The following is a 20,842-nucleotide window of genomic DNA, read 5'->3' as shown; positions in this document are numbered from 1 at the left end:
ACGGGATGTGTCCCACTGGGCTACAGTCAAGGTGTTGTCAGGGCTGCCTCCTTTTGGGGGTTCTAGGGAAATATCCATGTCTTTGCCGTTTCCAGCTTGTGGAGGCCACCTGCATTGCTTGGCTCATGGCCTCTTCTTCCATCTTCAGATCTGGCAGCGTTGCTGCATCTGCACATCTTTCTCTGACTCTGGCCATACTCTTCGACATTTAAAGGACCTTTGTGATTACTGTGGGCTCACATGGATAATCCAGGATAATCTTTGCCTTCTCAAAGTCAGATGACCAGTAATCTTAATTCCATCTGCAGTCTTCATTCCCCTTGGTCTTGTAATCTGACATAGTCACAGTTTCCATGGATTAGGGCATCAGAATCTTTGTGCTTTGGAGACCGCAGCATTGACAGGATGAGAAACAAGACGGCTGACAGGTTGGAGGCACAGACCCTGGAGCCTGATACCCTGGTTCAGTCCTTGCTCAGCTCCTCAATAGCTGTGGGGACATGAGTAAGTTTCCCAACTGTGCCTCAGTTTCCTTATGAAACTGAGGCAGATGATAGTACTGATCTCCTAGAGTTGTGCTGGGGAAACGAGGAGTGAAGTAGTTGGCCTGGTGTTTGGATCATAGCAAGTATGCCGTGTTATGTATGTTTATTGCGGTACTATTCACAATAGCAAAGACTTGGAACCAACCCAAATGGCCATCAGTGATAGACTGGATTAAGAAAATGTGGCACATATACACTGTGGAATACTATGTAGCCATAAAAAAGAATGAGTTCATGTCCTTTGCAGGGACATGGATGAAGCTGGAAACCGTCATTCTCAGCAAACTATCACAAGATCAGAAAACCAAACACCACATGTTCTCACTCATAAGTGGGAGTTGAATAATGAGAACACATGGACACAGGGAGGAGAACATCACACACTGGGGCCTGTGGGGGGTGGGGAGCTGGGGGAGGGATAACATTAGGAGAATTACCTAATGTAGGTGATGGGTTGATGGGTGCAGCAAACTACCATGGCACGTGTATACCTGTGTAACAAAATTGGATGTTCTGCACATGTATCCCAGAACCTAAAGTATAATAATAAAAGTATGCCATGTTAGCAGCAGTAGCAGTGCTGATACCCATAAAATGAGATGGAAACTGGAATGATGTTGCCTACTTCAAGAGGTTGTCTAGGACTCACTGAGAATGTGGGTAAAAGTGCTAAGTGGAAAGTTCCTTGCAAGATGTTTACAATCACAAAGCAATTCATAAGGGTCCCTGATGGAGTCTTGATGAGCAAACTCTGGAGAGCTTGTGTGTGCAAACATTGCACAGACTTGAGGGACACAAGACCCCAGGTACACATTAACAGGAGGCAGATGGCAATAAGAGCTCAACAGACCAATGTGAGTGAACACACTAAGGCCTCTACCCTTTTTCCTTCAAATGTTATTGTTAGTCCTTTCATCTGCAAAAGATAGTTATTCTCATCTGAAGACTACGGTGTAGAGAGGTGCTTAACTTCAGGCCACATAATTAATCATGGCAGTGATTAAGAGCTTGGGCTGTGAACCCACAGGTACGGATTTGAATCTTGACTACACTCAAAGGTGGGTGGCGTGGGGACAACTCTGTCACTTCTCTAAGCCTCATTCCTTCATCTATAAACTGGCAATGATACTATGCCCTCATCATTGGGTTTTTGTGCGGAGTAAATAAGAGAGATACTGTGTGAGAAGTACCATACCCAGTGCCTCGTTCTTAGTAAGCGTGCTCAGCAAGGATTCTGGATTCATAGTGGTCCGTGGAGGAATGAATTCCTGTTTGCAAGTTGTCTGGTGTTAGAAGCTTTATGGGGTGAAGGTTTGGTGTGGATCTTGAAGGACTGAGAGGTGTGATGGAAGTGAATTTTAGGCAAAGAAGAGATGTAGAAAGGACAGAATTCTCCAGCAGCAAACATTCCAGCGTGGCTTTAGCTTCAGGTGCATGGAGAAGATGGGGAAGGTTGGCCAGAGACTGGTGGGCTTTGTGTGTCAAGCTAAGTTTAGGCTTCATCTTGTTGGCAGTGGGAGCTGTTGAAGAGTTTGGAGCAGGAAAGTAACCAGAAGCCTATAGAAGAAACTCATGTTTTAGGGACACGGGAGTGCAGCCCATATGGAGCTATCATGCCGCCAGCAAACCAATGTATTTTTAAAAATTTATTCATTCAACACAAACCGATTTAACAAAAATATGCCAGTTACGTGGTAGAGATGGGGAAGTAAAATACAAATATGAACTTGTCTTCCTGGAGCCTACGTTCTGGTGGTGCTTGGGAGAGGTAGACAACAGCCAGCAAACACACAGCATAATTATGTATGGTAATAAGTGCTATGACAATAATAAAACTAGTCAATGCAATATTGGGTTGGAGTTGAGTGGTCAGGAAAGGCTCCAGATCTCACTCAAGCTAAATAAGAGTGATGAGAGCTGGTTTTTGGAAGGGCTAGCCAGGGGTTCCACACAGAGGGTAAGGCAAACATAGGGGCTGAGGAAGGAAGAAGCAGGCTGTGGTCCAGGGACAGAGAGAAAGGAAAGGCCGTGGCCTGTTAGGAACTAGGCAACAGGAGGTGAGCAGCAGGCAGGTGAACCAGTGAGGCTTCATCTGTATTTACAGCCGCTCCCCATTGCTCACATTACTGCCTGAGCTCCACCTCCTGTCAGATCAATGGTGGCATTAGATTCACATAGGAACGTGAACCCTACTGTGAACTGCGCGTGTGAGGGATCTAGGTTGCGCGCTCCTTATGAGAATCTAATGCCCGATGATCTGTTGGTGTCTCCCATCACTCCCAGATGGGACCATCTAGTTGCAGGAAAACAAGCTCAGGGCTCCCACTGATTCTACATGATGGTGATTTGTATAATTATTTCATTGTATATTGCAATATAGTAATAGAAATAAAGTGTACAAGAAATGTAATGCACTTTTGAATCATTCCGTAAACCAAGCCCTACTCCAGGTGTGTGGAAAAATTATCTTCCACAAAACCAGTCACTGGTGCCAAAAAGGTTGGGGATCGCTGATACAGCGTCTAGATTTAACTGTAGTTTGTTCTGATTTTATTCAACTTTTTCTTCCACTGGATTATTCCCATCAGCGTAAAACCTTAATACATTATTTCTTCTCTTGAACAAAACAACCAAAACCTCCTGGGGCCCCAATTCTCTGCACAATCTACTGTTGTGTTTCTTTGCTTCCTTTCAGAGCAGAGCTCTTCAGAGTTGTCTTGCTGTCTCCCATATCTCTCGCCGCATCCTTTCTTTTCCTAAAAGCTTTTCATTTAGAGAAGGTCCAAGAATAGTTCAATACGTTCTCCAGTATCCATCATATATATTCACTAGTTACTATCTTTTGACCCCATTTGCTTTGACACCTTTTCTATCGACACATGCTGGGTTTTTCTTGATCTATTTGAAAGTAAATCTCATGATATTTTACCTGTAAATACTTTTTCATGGATCTGCTTAAAAATAAGAATATTCTCTTTGAAAACCACAACATAGTGATCAAACACAGGAAATTTAACATTGAAAATATAACCCATATTCAAATTTTACCATCTGTCCCCAAAATGTTCTTTCGAAAATTTCACCTTAAAATGTCATGTGGCGAGACTCGCTTTTTTTGATGTATAGTTCTCAGTTCTGATAAATGCATGCAGGCATGTAACCACTCTGGCAATCAAGATATGAGACAGTTCCACCACCTCCAAAAATTCCTCCAGTCCTGTTTAGTTAACTCTTCTCACCGCCCCAGAAACGACTGATCTGTTTTGTTACTATAGTTTTGCCTTTTCCTGAATATCATATAATTGGGAATATGCAGTATGTAAGTCTGGTTTATTTCATGTAGCATAGTAATTTTGACAATCATGGATGTTGTCATGTATATCAATAGTTCCTTTTTATTGCTAAGTAGTATTCCATTGTATGGATGTACCACAGTTTGTTCATTTACCAGCTGAAGAACATTTGGGTTGTTTAGTGATTATGAATTAAGCCTCTGTAAACATTGGTGTAAGGGTTTTTGTGTGAACATAAGTTCTTATTTCTCTGGAGTACATAGGAATAGGATTACTTGTTTGTATGGTAAGTATATGTTTAACTTTAAAAGAAACTCCTAAACTGTTTTCCAGAGTGTACACTTTTATATTCCCACTAGCAGTGTATGAGAGTTCCAATTTCTCCACATCCTTGTTAGCTCTTGGTATTGTCCTTAAAATTTTATGGTTTTAATTTGTTTTTCTCTAGTGACTAATGACATTTAGCATCTTTCAGTGTGCTTACTTACCGTCTGTGTAGCTTATTTGATGAAGTGTGAAAATCTTTGGCCCATCTTTGGAAGTGAGTTGTTTGCTTTCTTATTATTGATTATTAGTTGGTCTTTATATATTCTGGATACAAGTCCTTTAGCAGATGTGTGATGTGTGACTTGCAAATAGTTTCTCCCAGTCTTTGGCTTTTCATTTTCATTCTCTTGGTAGTGTCTTTCAAAGAGCAGAATTTTAAAATTTTGGTGAAGTCCAGGATATTAACTTTTTCTTTTATGAGTGGTGCTTTTGATGTTGTACCTAAGAAACTTAGATGTTCTTAGATCTAAGGTCACAAAGATGTTCTTATGTTTTTTGCAGGAGTTTTATAATTTTCTGTTTTATATCTATATTTTACATGATCCATTTTGAGTTAATTATGTTTTTTGTAAACAAGTGAGGAATGAGTCGAGGTTATTATTTTTACACGGAGAGGTCCAGTTTTTCCAGCACCATTTGTTGAAAAGACTGTCTTTTCATCACGGAATTGTCCTTGTACCTTTGTCAAAATCAATTGATTAGATTTGTGTGAGTCTATTCTTGACACTCTGTTCTTTTCTACTGATCCATGTGACTGTGCTTTTACCAATGTCACATTGTCTTGATGACTGGGTTTTCTGTCTTTTTTTTTTTTTTTTGAGACAGGGTCTGGCTGTGTGGCCCAGGTTGGAGTGCAATGATCTGATCTCAGCTCACTGCAGCCTCTGCCTCCTGGCTTGGCCTCCCAAGTAGCTGGGACTACAGGTGCATGCCACTGAACCTGGCTAATTTTTTTCTTTTTTTGTATTTTTAGTAGAGATGGGGTTTCATCATGTTGCCCAGGCTTGTCTCGAACTCCTGAGCTCAAGTGATCTGCCTGCCTTGGCCTCCCAAAGTGCTGGGATTATAGGTGTGAGCTACCACACCCAGCTCTATCTTGATTATTATAAACTTATAGTGGGCCTTGAAATCAGATAGTGTGAGTCTTCCAACTTTGTTCTTTTAGAAATTGTTTTGGCTATTGTGATTCCTTTGCCTTACCATATACACTTTAGAATCAACTTGTTGATATCTAACAGTAATCCTGCTGGGATTCTGAGATTTTGATTAGGATTGAATCAATAGAGCAGCTTAGGTAGAAATGACATTTTAATGATATTGAATTGTCTAATCTGTGAACATAGCATATCTATTTTTTTTCCTTTTTTTTTTTTTTTTTTTTTTTTTTTGAGACAGAGTCTCACTCTGTCATCCAGGGTGGAGTGCAATGGCGCAATCTCAGCTCACTGCAACCTCCGCCTCCCGGGCTCAAGCAATTCTCCTGCCTCAGCCTCCCAAGAAGCTGGGACTACAGGCGTACGCCACCACGCCCTGTCAATTTTTTTTTTTTTTTTGTATTTTAGTAGAGATGGGGTTTCACTGTGTTGCCCAGGCTGGTCGTGAACTTGTATTTTAGTAGAGATGGGGTTTCACCGTGTTGCCCAGGCTGGTCGTGAACTCCTGAGCTCAGGCAACCCACCCGCCTCAGCCTCCCAAATTGCTGGGATTACAGGCCTGAGCCACCACACCTGGCCATCTCTCTATTTAGGTTTTCTTTGATTTATTTCATCAGTATTTTGTAGTTTTAAGCATATTTAATGTTTTGTTAGATTTACACCAAAGTATCTCTCTCATAATTTTTGATGTTATTGTCAATGATACTTTTTTAAAGAAACACTTTTCAGCTATTTATTGATAGTATATAAAATATAATTGGTTTTTAAAACATTTAACTTGTATCTTGTGACTTAGTCAAATTCACTTATTAGTTCTAGGATCTTTTTTGTAGATTCTTTGGCATTTTCTACTTAGACAATTATGTCTTCTGCAAATAGGGATAGTTTTATTTATTTCCAATTCATGTGTCTTTTGTTTCTTCAGTCTTGCCATATTGCACTGGTTTAGGACTTTCAGTTCAATGTTGAATATGCGTGGTGAGGACTGACATCTTTACCTTGTTCCCAGTCTTAGGGAGAAAGCATCCTACTTCTCACTATTACCTATGTGAGTTGTAGGTGTTTGGATATTCTCTTTATTAGGATAAGGAAAGTCTTCTCTGTTCCTAGTTAAAAATTTTTATGATAAATGCTTGTTGAATTCTATCCATTGATTTTTTTGCATCTGTTGAGATGGTCATATGGTTTTTCTTTTTCAGTCTGTTACTCGTTTGAATCATACAGATTTAAAATATTGAACCAGTGTTGCATTCCTGGGAGAAGCCCCATTTAGTCATTGTGTATTATTCTTTTTATATATTACTGGGCTTGCCAAAATCTTATTAAAGAATAATATATCTTCATGAAAGATTTTTGGTTTGAGTTTTGTTTTATTTTGTAATATCTTTGCTTTTGGTTCAAGGTAATACTGGCCCCACAAACTGAGTTGGGGTGTGTTGCCTCCTCTTTTGCTTTCTGGGAGAGATTGTGTACCGTTAGTATTATTTCTTCCTTAAATGTTGGGTAAATTCTCCAGTGAAACCGTTTAGACCTAGAGTATTCTTTGTTGAAGGTTTATAACTAAAAAGTCTATTTCTAATAGTTATATGGCTATTTAAATATATATTTCTTCTTGATTGAGCTTTGGTACTTTATGTCTTTAAAGGATTTATCTATTTTACCTAAATTGTCAAAGTGTCAGGTAGAAAGTTATTCCTAATATTCTCTTGTTATCCTTTTCGTGTCTGTAGAGTCTGAAGTGATGCCACCTCATTCCTGATCGCAGTCTTTTGTGTCTTTTCTCTTTTTTCTTAGTCTTTGATCTTTTCAAAGAACTAGCTTTTAGCTTTTGGCTTTATTGACTTTTCATCATTTGTTTTCCATTTTCAATTTCGATTACGGTCATTCACCACATGACATTTTGATCAACCACAGATGGCATATATGATGGTGGTCCCATAAGATTATAATATTGTAGTTCTACTGTACCTTTTCTATGTTAAGATACACCAATACTTACTGGCTGGATATGATGGCTCATGCCTGTATTCCTGGCCCTTTGAGAAGCCAAGGCAGGAAGAACCCTTGAGGACAGGCATTCAAAACCAGCCCGGACAACAGAGCAGACTCCATATCTACCAACAAAACAAAACAATACATACAATTATATTACAGTTGCCTACAGTATTCAGTACAATAACATGCCATACCAGTTTGTAGCATAGCAAGACTCTATATCTACCAACAAAACAATACATACCATTATGTTAGTCACCTACAGTATTCAGTACAATAACACGCCATACCCGTTTGTAGCATAGCAAGACTCCATATCTACCAACAAAACAAGACAATACATACCATTATGTTACAATCGCCTACAGTATTCAGTAGAATAACATGCAGTACCAGTTCATAGCATAGCAAGACTCCATATCTACCAACAAAACAAGACAATACATACCATTATGTTACAATCGCCTACAGTATTCAGTACAATAACATGCCGTACCCGTTTGTAGCATAGCAAGACTCCATATCTACCAACAAAACAAGACAATACATACCATTATGTTACAATCGCCTACAGTATTCAGTACAATAACATGCCGTACCCGTTTGTAGCATAGCAAGACTCCATATCTACCAACAAAACAAGACAATACATACCATTATGTTACAATTGCCTACAGTGTTTAGTACAATAACATGCAGTACCAGTTTGTACCATAGCAAGACTCCATATCTACCAACAATATGTACTATTATTTTACAATCGCCTGCAGTATTCAGTACAATAACATGCTGTACCCGTTTATAGCATAGCAAGACTCCATATCTACCAATAAAACAAGACAATACATACCATTATGTTACAGTCGCCTACAGTATTCAGTACAATAACACGCAGTACCAGTTCGTAGCTTAGGAGCAAATGGCTATACCATACAACCTAGGTAAGTAGTAGGCTATACCATATCTTTGCTTTCAATGGCCATACATATTTTGGGAGGAGAAAAATAGACTTTATAATTTTTTAAATATTTACCGTTTCTGTTTCTCTTTCTTCATTCCTGAGTGCTAGATTCAGCATTATTTTCCTTCAGCCTGAAGAGCTTTAATTAGCATTTCTTTTTAGAGCAGTTCTGCTAGTAATTTTCTTAGTTTTCCTTCATCTAAGAATGTCTTAACTTCATTCCTGAAAGATTTTTTGCTGGGTATAGAATTCTGAGTTGATATCTCTTTTCTTTCAGTCCTTTAAAGATGCCTGACTGTCTTCTGGACTCCATTTTTTTTTTCCCCTGGTGGGAAGTCTGCAGTCATTCAAAGTGATATTCACCTATATTTAGTGTTTTATTTTTCTCTGGATTCTTTGAAGATTTAAAAAAATATTTGGTATTTAGCAGTTGGGTTATAATATGGTTTTCTGGATGGTTTGCATGGTTTTCTTTGAATTTATTTTCTATGGGGTGTGCTGAGCTTCCTGGCTTTGTAGATTTGTCTTTGACCAAATTTGGGAAATTTTTAGCCATTATGTCTTCAAAACTTTTTCTGAGCCAGTCTTTTTCCTCTCACTTTGAAACTTCAATGACATGAATGTTAGATCTCTTTATATTGCCCCACAGGTCTCTGAAGCTTTGCTCAGTAAATTTTTTTCTCTCTGTGTTTTAGATTGAATAATTTCTATTGATATTTGAAAATCCCCTTACTCATTCCTCTGTCATCTCCATTCTATGGAGCAGAACTTTTCTTTGTTTTTATTTTTTATTCTAAATTAAGAATTTACAATTGTATAAATGTATGGGGTACAACATGTTATAATTTATGAATACAAGGTGGAATAAGTAAATCAAGCTGGTTAACACATCCATTACCTCTAATCCTTAACATTATTTGTGATGAGAGCTTTCAGAACTGTCAGCGAATTTGAAATGTACAATACTCTGTTATGAGTTATATTCACCATGCTATGCAATAGAACTCAAAATATTAATAGCATTTTTTTTTTTTTTTGAGACCAGGTTTTGCTCCCATAGTCTCTAGGCTGAAGTGCAGTGGTGCAATCTTAGCTCTCTGCAAACTCTGCCTCCTGGGCTCAAGCAATCTTCCCACCTCAGCCTCCTGAGTAGCTGGGACCACAGGCACACACCACCACACCTGGCTAATTTTTTTGTACTTTTGGGAGAGATGGGGTTTTACCATGTTGCCCAGGCTGGTTTCAAACTCCTGAGCTCAAGCAATCCACCCGCCTTGGCCTCCCAAAGTGCTAGTATTACAGGCGTGAGCCTCTGTGCCCAGCCTAAAATATTAATAGCTTTTCAGGCTAAAAATATTTGAGCATTATGCTGTGAGACTCTGTGTTCTTTTAACATCCTATGGAGAACATTTATTTGGTTGTGTTTTAGCCTTCAGTCACCCCTGTTGCACGCAGCCTGCAACTCTGTCTTGTCCTTTGTGGGTGGTGATTCCGCTGTGAGTTCAGTACAAAGGCCTGTGCTCTACTGCCATGGGTGTGTCCCAGCCATGCACAGGTGAGCTGGGACCTGTGCCCGTTCACATATAGAATCTGGGGAATCCTTTCTCTGACTGGCTCCCATTTCTTCAGTATTCTTCCCCAACTCTTTGAGTTGCATAGGTTCCTTTTCTTGGTCTTATGTCCAGAGAGACAGGATTTCGCTCAGTCTTGGCTGTGCTAGAAACTTGTCTCAGGTCAAAGTTTGAGAGAAAACAGGAAAATAAAACAAATAGGAACCTCACCCTCTGCAGGTTGCTTCTCCAAGTTTTGATTCTCTTCAGTCTGCCTGTTATTTTTTTCACTCATTGTCCTCAGGTTGTTGGGTTTTTTGTTTTGTTTTGTTTTTTGTTTGTTTTTTCATTTTGTCTAGAATTTTTAGTCCTACTCAGTAGGAAAGAGGGCTGAAGGAGGCTTACTTCATCCTGGTGAGCATCAGAAGCCTGTGGTAATGTACCTTAATGCCATTTTTTTTTTTTTTTCTGATCTGGGATCAGAAAATGTGCGTGGTGTTGGCTGCCATGTCCTTCAATTTTGAACACTTCTTTAATATTTCATTGTTGTGTATGCTGTGATATTTTTGCAGAGCCTGGGCCAGTTTGATAGAATTGCTCTCAATCTCTCACCCTTTCTTGAATCAACCTTTTCAAGCTTTTTCTCACCTCTTCAATGGACATGCTTTAGCCAAGGCTGCTGGTAACTTCCATGTTGCTAAATCCAATGGATAGTCCTTTGTTTTCCTCCTAATTTCTCATCCCATTCGATTCTTCCCTTCTTGAAATACTTTCTCTGCTCGGCCCCGGGACACTGTTCCCTCTGGGTTTCTTGCCCTCCTCCCTGGCCATTCTCACTCAGTCCTCTTTATTGGTGCCTTCCCAAGGCCTGGCCACTAGACCTTAGAGGCCCTCAGGCACAAATCTTTGTCTACACTACATCTCTTCATGATCACTTCCATCCCAACCACTTTTCTTTTTTCTTTCTTTCTTTCTTTTTTTTTTTTTTTCGAGATGGAGTCTCACTCTGTCACCCAGGCTGGAGTGCAGTGGCGTGATCTCGGCTCACTGCACCCTCCATCTCCTGGGTTCAAGCAATTCTCCTGCCTCAGCCTCCTGAGTAGCTGGGATTACAGGTGTGTGCCACCACTCCTAGCTAATTTTTGTATTTTTCAGTAGAGACGGGGTTTCGCCATGTTGGCCAGGCTGGTCTCAAACTTCTGACCTCAGGTGATCCACCTGCCTTGGCCTTCCAAAGTGCTGGGATTACAGGTGTGAGCCACCGTGCCTGACCTCAACCACGTTCAATTCCATCCATTCAGGAACTCCCAATTACACCACTAGCTCAGAGATCTTTACATACACTTAATAGGCACCTCCAACTTAACATGTCCCAAATAAATTTCTTAATTTCCTCCCAAATGCCAAACTCTTCCCCCATGGTCTTTTCCATCATAGTAAATGGATACTTTATTCTTCTAGCTTTTCAGGCTAAAAATTGTGGTATCTTCCTTCATTCTTCTTCTGGTCTAATATTTCAGTCTATGAGCCTTACTTAGGTATATCCAGAATCTGATCACCTTGCACCCTCTTCCTGGCCACCACTTTAGCGCAGGCTACCCACACCTTTCACCTCCTGTAATCTTTCTTCTGCTCTCTGCAGTCTATCCTTTCTATTGGCCGAAGTGATCCTTTCACAAGTGAAGTCAGATCATGCCATTCCTCTGGCCAAGCCCCCAGTGGCCTCCCACATCTGCAAGCATGATACAGAGGCTTGCAAGGCCCTTCTCAGATCTCCAGTATCCTCCCTCCACTCACCGTGTCCCTGCTACACAGGCCTGCTGGCTGATCCTAGAACTCATCTGACCTTGTCTTCCTCAGGGCCTTTGCACTTGCTGTTCCTTTGGGGTGGAATGCTTTTCCAGGTATTCACGTGCCTTATTCCCTCACTTCATTCAGTTTTCTGCTCAGATGTCACCCTAGAAAGAGGCCTTTGATGACTGCTCTGCTTAAAATGGCATTGTGCCTCTGTGCCTCTTGAGTTCCCTGTCCTTACCAGGTTTTCTTTTTCTCCGCTGTACTGATCTTCCCTGACATGCTGTGTTTGATTTGGTGCTTATGGACGTTCTTTCTTAGTAGAATGTAAACTCCAGAAGGGGAGAAATCATGCCAGCCTAGAACAGGTTTTATACCTAGGTAGATGCTAATGGGGATTTGTAGAATTGGTGGCTCAGTAAAAATGCTTCTGAATATACAGATTTTATCTCTGTCTTCAAAGCTGGCTCGTTGGACCCATCCAAACTTTCTTTTACAGTCATGTGCCAGGGGAAGAATGGCCCCTGCCTCCCAGCCTCCTCCTCCCAGGTCAGGTCACTTGGGCCACCAACCTGGAGTCCTTTTCCATCCCCTACCCTTGCCATGCGCACCTTGTTTCACAGCCACAGTGGAGATCACTCTGCCAGTGTCTCCCATGACACCACATGCCAGGGCCGAGAAGCATTTATCATTCACCTGCTCTCATGGTGCAGAGGGCGTTGTCGGCAGCAGAGCCTGCTTCCCGGAATGTCATGCAGGCGGCCAGTTCTCTGTCACTCTGGATGATTGAGTGTGAGGAATCTATCACTCAGCCTGCCAGGAGGCGAGGCAGGAGGCCGGGTCACCACAGCTCCATCTCCAAGCTCCTTCTTGGCTCTCCCCAGGTCTATGTCAGAGCCGATTAAAGGCAGATAAGCCTGTTCTCTGCCCTGCAGCCGGTGACAGCAGGGAGCCACTGGCCAGGGCCAGGCCATGGCTCTCATGCTCAATAGTGATGGGTAGATGCAACTGCTGTCCAGAAACGGAAGCCGAGCAGATAGCTGGGGGAGCGACAGCTCCAGAATGCTGCCTTCGGGCTGAGCTGCCTATCCGGAGGCCTCTCTTACAGGAAACACCCACATACAGTCTAGGCACCCAGTCTGCTGTCTGTCTGACAATTTGTATTCTGCAAGATGAGTTCATACACCTTTCATTGAATATCCCACACCCGCTGGATTTTTCCCTTAAAATTTTTTTTTACTAGGGCCAGGTGTGGTGGCTTCCAACTGTAATCCTAGCACTTTGGGAGGCCTAGGTGGGCGGATTGCTTGAGCCCGGGAGTTTGAGACCAGCCTAGGCTGTTGCCTAGGAAAATTAGCTGGGTGTGCATGGCTTGCACCTGTAGCCCCAGCTACCCAGGAGGCTGAGGTGGGAGGATTGCTTGAGCCCAGGAGATTGAGGCTGAAGTGAGACGCGATCGTGCCACTGCCCTCCAGCCTGCGCAAGAGCGAGATCCTGTCTCAAAAAAAAAAACAACTTTGTTTTTACTAAAAGTTTACTCTAAAAATAATATAGTTGTGGGAATTTAACAAATGCATACAGAAGTGTGCCCAGCTCCACAAACAAGATACAGCATAGTTCCGTCATGGCCCCAAATTCTGCCATGTCCCCTCTGGTCATCCCCTCTCACCACCTGGCTGCCAGCGGCCACTGATCTGATTTTGGTCCTTATAGTTTTACCTTTTCCAGAATGTCATGGGAATGGAGTCATACGGTTTGTCGTCTTTGGGGTCTGGCTTCTTTCAGCCTCGGGCATTTGAGATTTATGCACATGGGTGTATCGGTTGTTCATTCTGTTTTATTGCCAGGTAGTATTCCACTGAATGGAGATTTGTGTATTCATTCCCTAGCTGAAGGACTTTGGGTTGGTTTCTAGTTTTTGGCAGTTAGGAATAAGGCTATCTGGCTACTATACGTATGTGCATAAAGGTTTTTGTGTGAACGTACGTTTTCATTTCCCTTGAGTAAATACGTAAGTGGAAATGCAGGTCATACGGTAGGTGTATGTTGAACTTTTTTTTTTTTTTTTTTTTGAGATGGAGTTTTGCTCTTGTCACCCAGGCTGGAGTACAATGGTGCGATCTTGGCTCACCGCAACCTCCACCTCCTGGGTTCAAGCGAATCTCCTCCCTCAGCCTCCCCAGTAGCTGGGATTACAGGTATGTGTCACCACGCCCAGCTAATTTTTTTTGTTTGTTTTTGTATTTTTAGTAGAGACAGGGTTTCTCCATGTTGGTCGGGCTGGTCTTGAACTCCTGACCTCAGGTGATCTGCCCGTCTTGGCCTCCCAAAGTATGCTGAACTTTTTAAGAAACTGCCACACCATTTTCCAAAGTGCTGGTGTCATTTGCCATTCCCACCAGCTGTGCATGGGATTTCCAATTTCTCCACTTCCTTGTCAGCACTTGGTAAGGGTGGGCCTTAATTTCAGTCATTCTAATAGGTAGGTGTATAGAAATATCTTGTGATTTTAACTGGCATTTTCCTAATGAGTAATAATGCTGAATACCTTTTCATGTGTTTATGTGCCATCCATCTATCTTCTTTGGTGAAGTGATTCTTCAAAGCTTTTGCCCATTAAAAAAAAATTGGCTTGTTTCTCCTATTACTGGGTTTTGAGAGTTCTGTATTAAATATATGATTTGTAAGTATTTTCTCCCAGTCTATGGCTTGTCTTTTCATTCTCTTTGTAGTAAATAGCATCTTTGGAAGAACAAAAGTTCCTAAATGTGATGAAATCCAGTTTATCAATTTGTTCTTTTGTGGGTCAGACTTCTAATGTTCTAAGGAAACTTTGCCTTCGTGGTTTCTCCTAGGTGTTCTTTTAGAAGTCTTACGGTTTCAGGTTTTACATTTATTTCTGTGATCCATTTTAAGTTAATTTTTTGTAAGGTGTGAGGTATGGGCTAAGGTTCTTTTTTTGGTATATGGACATCCAATTGTTCTTTGCTATTTGTTGTAAAGACTGTCCTTTCTCCATTTAATTATTTTTCGACCTTGTCAAAGAGCAAATGACACTTTTTTTGTGTGTGGGCCTATTTCTGGACTTTCTGTTCCATGGATCTATGTTTGTGACTATTCCCTTTTTTTTCTTTTTGAGATGGAGTCTCACTCTGTCGCCTAGTCTGGAGTGCAGTGGCACAATCTTGGCTCACTGCAACATCCGCCTCCCGGTTTCAAGCGATTCTTGTGTCTCAGCCTCCCAAGTAGCTGGGATTACAGGCGCACCACCACACCAGCTAATTTTTGTACTTCTAGTAGAGATGGGGTTTCATCATGTTGGCCAGGCTGGTCTTGAACTCCTGACCTCAGGTGATCTGCCCGCCTCGGCCTCCCAAAGTGCTGAGATTACATGTGTGAACCACCGTGCCTGGCCTTGACTGTTCTTTTACCAGTACCCCCCACATTGTCTTGGCTACTGTAGCTTTTGAGTAAGTCTGAACATCAGGTAGTGACCATACCTACCTTTTCAGCAGGGGGGTTGCTGTTCTCTCCACTTTACAGATGAAGAAACTAACCACAATCATGGAGTCTTCCTGATAGTCTCCCTTATCATCAGGTGTTAGATGCTTAGCTCATGTTTAACACCTAATGCCTGGTGCCTCGCATGCTTGATGCTCAGGACATCGCCTTTGCAGTCTGGGTTGGGTTTGACTCTTAGCTCTGTTTTTGTTAGTTGTATACCCCTAGGAAAGTAATCTTACCCCTCTGTGCCTCAGTTTCTTCATCTGTAAAGTGGACATCACCTGCCTTATACATCGTGGCAAATATTAAATGAGTCCATGTATCAAGTGAAACCATGTGAAATTGCTGATCTCTGACCATTTTCACAGACACAAATGACAGTTTTACCTAGTCCAACCTAACATGCAAAGCATTCCTTGTAGTACTGGAGAAAGAGTAGGTTCTCCAGAAATGCTCCCTGTAGCTGCTGCCATGCTCACTAATACAATGCCTGCTTCTGCTGCTGTTGCTATGACATTGTTATTACTGAAGGTGGTGGCTCTGAGGCTGATGTTTCATGTTCCTTGTGCCCTCTAATCAGGCAGCCAGTGTCTACAAGGACTTCCCAAGTGGCAAGCTTCTTGCTGAGTCTGCCAAGAGTAATCCAACCCTTTGCAGAGTTGGATTGTGGGGCAGAAGTGCTCACCTAGCAGGATACATGTGTGTGCAAAGTGCAGCGGGAGAAGCTGAGTGGGCAGGAGGGGTGGGGGCCGCTTCCTGGATGTGGCCCATTAAGGGAGCCTGGTAGGATGGTTGGGAATTTGGGATGGGGGGAGTGTTCCAGGCACAGGTAATGGCTTGTGTAAAGGCTTGGAAGGGGCAGTGGACAAGCTTCAGGGGGAGCCTGAGGTTTGACTGTTGGGTAGAGGGGGAAGCTGCTTATGGTGGCCTAGGCTGCCTGCACAACTAACCCCATCCTTTGCGTCCGCAGGTCCCACCCACCTCTGCCTCCGCCATGGCTGCAAGAACCGTTATCATTGACCACGGGTCTGGCTTTTTGAAGGCTGGCACGGCCGGCTGGAATGAGCCTCAGATGGTCTTCCCGAACATCGTGAACTACCTACCGTGCAAGGAGAACCCTGGCCCCAGCTATGCCCGTAGGCGTGTGAGCCTGGGCATCGACATTTGCCATCCTGACACCTTTAGCTACCCCATCGAGCGGGGCCGCATCCTCAACTGGGAGGGTGTGCAGTACCTCTGGTCATTTGTGTTGGAGAACCACAGACGGGAGCAAGAGGTCCCCCCTGTGATCATCACGGAGACACCCTTGAGGGAGCCTGCGGACCGAAAGAAGATGCTGGAGGTGAGGCCTGCTGGGGCCTGCTCCCACTCGGGAGCGGGAAACAGACTGACACTATGTCTGGACTGATTGGGCACCAGGAATTCTGCTTTTTAAGATAAATTGCCAACCGGGTGTGGTGGCTTATGCCTGTAATCCCAACACTTTGGGACTCCCAGGCAGGCAGATTGCTTGAGCCCAGGAGTTCAGGACCAGCCTGGGCAATATAGTGAGACCCCTGTCTCTATAAAAAATACAAAAATTAGCCAGGTGTGGTCCCAGCTACCTGGGAGGCTGAGGTGGGAGGATCAGTTGAGCCCGGGAGGTCGAGAATAGAGTGAGCTGAGATCACGACACTGCACTCTAGCCTGGGCAACAGAGCAAGGCCCTGTCTCAAAAAAAAACAAAAAAAAAACAAAACAAAAACCCAACAGAAACCAACAAATTGCCCCACAAACATTTCCCAAGAACCTAGTGAGTGCCTGGTGTGCCACTAAGCAGGGGAGCTTATGGAGGCCCCACCTGCAGACGGACATGCAGCAACCAACGTGCTTGGTGGAAAGGGGGTTACCAGGGAGACGTGGGATATTTGCTTATGGATTCCATAATTGCTGATATAGGCCATGTTCTGGCCCTCAGAGAGCTTCCATGAAGGGGTTAAGAAATAATTCCAGGTAGTGATGAGTTCTAGAACCATAATGAAATGGGATCATGGTGGACTGTTGGGGGTGGGGAACCTGTTTGAAGAGAGTGCTCAGGAAGGGCTTCTCTGACGGAGGTGATTTCAGCAGCAAGAGTGGCAAGAGGCAAATAGGATGGTGAGGTTGGAGGAGGCTGGGCCTTGTAGGCCTGGTAGGCTGTGGGGAGTGCTTGGATTCTACTTTAAATCAAGGATTGGCAACCCAGTGAGCCAAATCCGGCCCACCACCTATTTTGTAAATAAAGTTTTATTGGAACATAGCCACACACATTCATTTATATGTTATGTAAGATAGAAAGAGAGAGGAAAGAAAAAAGAACATATGCTCATTGCCTGGTAGGTAAAGCCCTATTATTATTTTTTAAATAAAAACTTTCCAAACATGAAGACAAAACAGGAATTCTGATATTTAGGGTTTGGCAGAGTGTGCTTTCATATGACAGCATCTGAGTTAAGTTGTTGCAGCAGAGACTGTTTGAGACCATACATCCAGTTAAAGGCTAAAATATTTACTATTGTAGGTTTACTACATAAAATACATGATGCCTAGTTAATTAGACTTGAGTTTCAGATAAATTACAAATAATGTCTTAGTATTTAAGTATGTTTCATATTGCATGGGCCATACTTACACTACAATATTATTTATTATTGATCTGACATTCACATGTAACTGGGCATCCTGTAGTTTTATTTGCTGAATTTGGCAACCCTTACTGTCTATCCCTTTACAGAAAATGCTTGCCAGCCACTGCTCTAAGTGAATAGGAAGTTCCTGGGGAGTTTTAAATGGAGAGTTTTAAATGGGGGAGTTGTATCTGATTTTCTATTTGAAAAAGAGGACCTTGGCTGCTATTTTGAGAAATGGCTGGTGGGGGGACAATTTTCTGAGAGTAGTAATGGAGGGAGCCCCCTCCCACTGAGGGGAGACGATTGGCTTGTGGGGGCTTGAAGAGGTGAGTAAGTGGCTGGGGCCACAGAAGGGTTGACTGTTAGGATCTTTCTGCTTCTATGGGATTAGAACCTTGGGGAGGCTGCCAGAGCTGAGGAATGGGGGGCAGGGGGGCTTTGTAAAGATTCAGGGGGTGAGGAGCAGGGGGAGAAAACCAGCCCAGGGACTCTGGCAAACCCTAAATACCAGAATTCCGGGTTTGTCTTGACGTTTGTAAGGTTTTTATTTAAAAGAAAAAATAAGGCTTTTCCTGCCAGGCAGTGAGCATCTTTTCCCTTTTTTTCTTTTTTCTTTTCTTTTCTTCCTTCCTTTCCTTTTTCGTTCGTTCTGGCGTCTTTTTTCTTGTCTGTCTTATCTTTCTGGTCTGTCTTTTCTAGTCTTCCTCCACTGTTTGGAGACAGTGGTGAATACGCAACACTTGTTTCTTTTCTAATCTGTTCTTCCTTCTAAAGAGGCGGTTCAGGCTGCACATGTGACCCGTGGCCACGTTGCTCCTGCAGCCAGTGTCCCAGAACCATTTCTTGCAGCCCACAGAGCTCTTCTCACCCCTTCACCGAAGTGGTCTTCTGAACAGCCACGACCAGACAAGCTCCTGAGGGCAAACCCAGCTCCCCTTCTAATCCTCCAGAGCTGCTGCATTATCCTCACTGCATAAGCTCCAGGGGCCCTGGGCGCAGCATCCTGGGGCAGCCCGAGAGTCCCCCCGAGGATGGGGCTCTGTGCTGGGGGGAAATGCACTGAGTGAATTCTCCCTCGTTGCAGATCCTGTTTGAGTTGCTGCATGTCCCATCGGTGCTCCTGGCCGACCAGCTGCAGATGTCCCTGTATGCCTCTGGCCTCCTGACCGGAGTGGTGGTTGATTCTGGCTATGGCCTGACCCGCGTGCAGCCTTTCCACCAGGGCCGCCCCTTGCCCGCCAGCGGCAAGACGCTGGAGTTCGCCGGCCAGGATCTCTCCGCCTATCTCCTCAAGAGTCTCTTTAAGGAAGATTGCGATAGACGCTGCCTGTTTCAGCTGGAGACAGTCGCCGTGACTCAGATGAACAAGTGCTACGTGCCGCAGAATCTGGGGGAGGCCCTGGACTTTCGTGAGAGGCAGCAGAGTGCCTTGGATGAGAGCAACACCTATCAGCTCCCAGACGGCTCCCGCGTGGAGCTGACCCCCATGCAGCGGGTGGCTCCTGAGATGTTCTTTAGCCCGCAGGTGTTCGAGCAGCCGGGGCCCAGCATCCCACGGGCCATTGTGGAATCCGTGGAGTCCTGCGAGATCTCCCTGCGCCCCCTGCTGGTCTCCCACGTGATGGCCTGCGGGGGCAACACCCTCTATCCCGGGTTCACAAAGCGCCTGTTTAGGGAGCTGGTGGGGGATCACGTCTCCTCCACCAAGGCCACGGTCTGGGAGGGTTCCAATAGAAACTTTAGTGTCTGGCTAGGAGCGTCCGTGGTGGCTCACCTTTCTACCTACCAGTCTGAGTGGATGTCCCGAGAGGAGTATGGTGAGCATATGAGGATGTGACCCTACTGGCTCACTCCTGAGAATGGGCTCCTGTTAGATGGGCACGGGCGGATTAATTTTAGCAAAATGTTCTGGGTGGGGGTAGAATGAGGTGGGCTGGGGTTGAGCTGGCTTTGGAATTCTGGGGGCATGAGGGTATTTTTTAGGTTCTAAGGTTTTATCTTGTTGGAAGAGTGGGACCTACCCAAGGGGGAAGACAAGATGTCATCCTTGGAAACCCTGCAGGGGACAGTTTTTCCAGGGTGGCCTATCATTGGGGTATGAGTGGCTGACTGCCATCTCCATGCCTGAGAGCCACTGATTTTTCATTGGCATTTCCCCTGGTTTGTCTCATTCTTCTTGGTTGAGTAGGTTTTAACTGGGGTAACACTCCTGCTAGGAGTCCCAATTATTTTTGACTAGGGGATGGGGGACAGTTGACATTTCTGGTCCTACAGGCCCTTTCTGGCCAGGGAGGCATTGCTGCAGGTGAGCCTGGGATGCCCTTGCCACCCGTGGTTGGATCTTGTTTTATATCTGCAAATAAATAGCTTGTTTGGAAGCAATGCTGGCTCCTGTGATGGATGGGGATAGGGTGCGCAGCCCCTTGGGGAGACTTAGGGAGTGTAAGTGTGAGAGAGCCAGGTGGGGGCCAGGGCGGGCTCTGAGGTGTCTGGGGCCTATGAACAGTGGCTGCCACTGAGCAGAATAGGCAAGGGTCTGGACCCCGTGTTCTTTCACTGCCACATTCTATCCATCCATCCCAGGTGTCCCCATATTCTGTTTAAAGTTTCCCTTCTTATTCGTATTTGTTTGGTATATATCTGATGAATATTCAAGTACCTAGCATGTTTTAGGAGCTGTGCTGGACCTTGGGGACTTGAGAAAGATGCACAAGGTTTCTGGTTTCAAGCTTACAGCCTCCTGTGGGATCTATTGTAGACAGTATATAAGTAAACATATTTCTGATGATGAAGAATGAAATGAATCAAATGTGACACGGTCATGTGATCTGGAGGTGGAGGGATGGCCACTTTCAATGGAGTGGACTGAGATGAGGTTGCTAGGGACCATCAGTAACTGTGTCTTCTCCTTCCACGGCACACTGTGAGGCAATGCTCCCAAGTCTCCAGCAGTTATATAGGGCCAGGTGGCTGAGTTCTGGCTCAGTTGGCATGCACCTGACCTTAAAAATACTCCTTCACAGCCTGTGGGATGGGTCAATGGGGAGGACGTGTAAGCCCTAGGGGATGGA

At 43.9% G+C, this 20,842-nt stretch overlaps 1 protein-coding gene across 4 annotated transcripts in view; it reads left to right on the top strand.

The window, feature by feature from the left end:
- The window catches only part of ACTL8 (actin like 8), a 71,743-nt gene extending 51,590 nt beyond the window's left edge, over positions 1 to 20,153 (top strand). For all 4 annotated transcript variants that reach the window (XM_016955114.3, XM_054679919.1, XM_009449371.5 and 1 more), the window contains 2 exons: positions 16,094 to 16,465; positions 18,856 to 20,153. In XM_016955114.3, the coding sequence (XP_016810603.1) occupies positions 16,118 to 16,465; positions 18,856 to 19,608 (1,101 nt within the window). In that variant the 5' untranslated portion in view covers positions 16,094 to 16,117 and the 3' untranslated portion in view covers positions 19,609 to 20,153. The remainder of the gene's footprint in view (positions 1 to 16,093; positions 16,466 to 18,855) is intronic.
- Positions 20,154 to 20,842: the final 689 nt, after the last annotated feature.

The sequence above is a fragment of the Pan troglodytes genome, chromosome 1 (genome assembly GCF_028858775.2).
Source record: "Pan troglodytes isolate AG18354 chromosome 1, NHGRI_mPanTro3-v2.0_pri, whole genome shotgun sequence".
Lineage (NCBI taxonomy): Eukaryota > Metazoa > Chordata > Mammalia > Primates > Hominidae > Pan > Pan troglodytes.
This window is presented reverse-complemented; position numbering and strand designations above follow the sequence as displayed.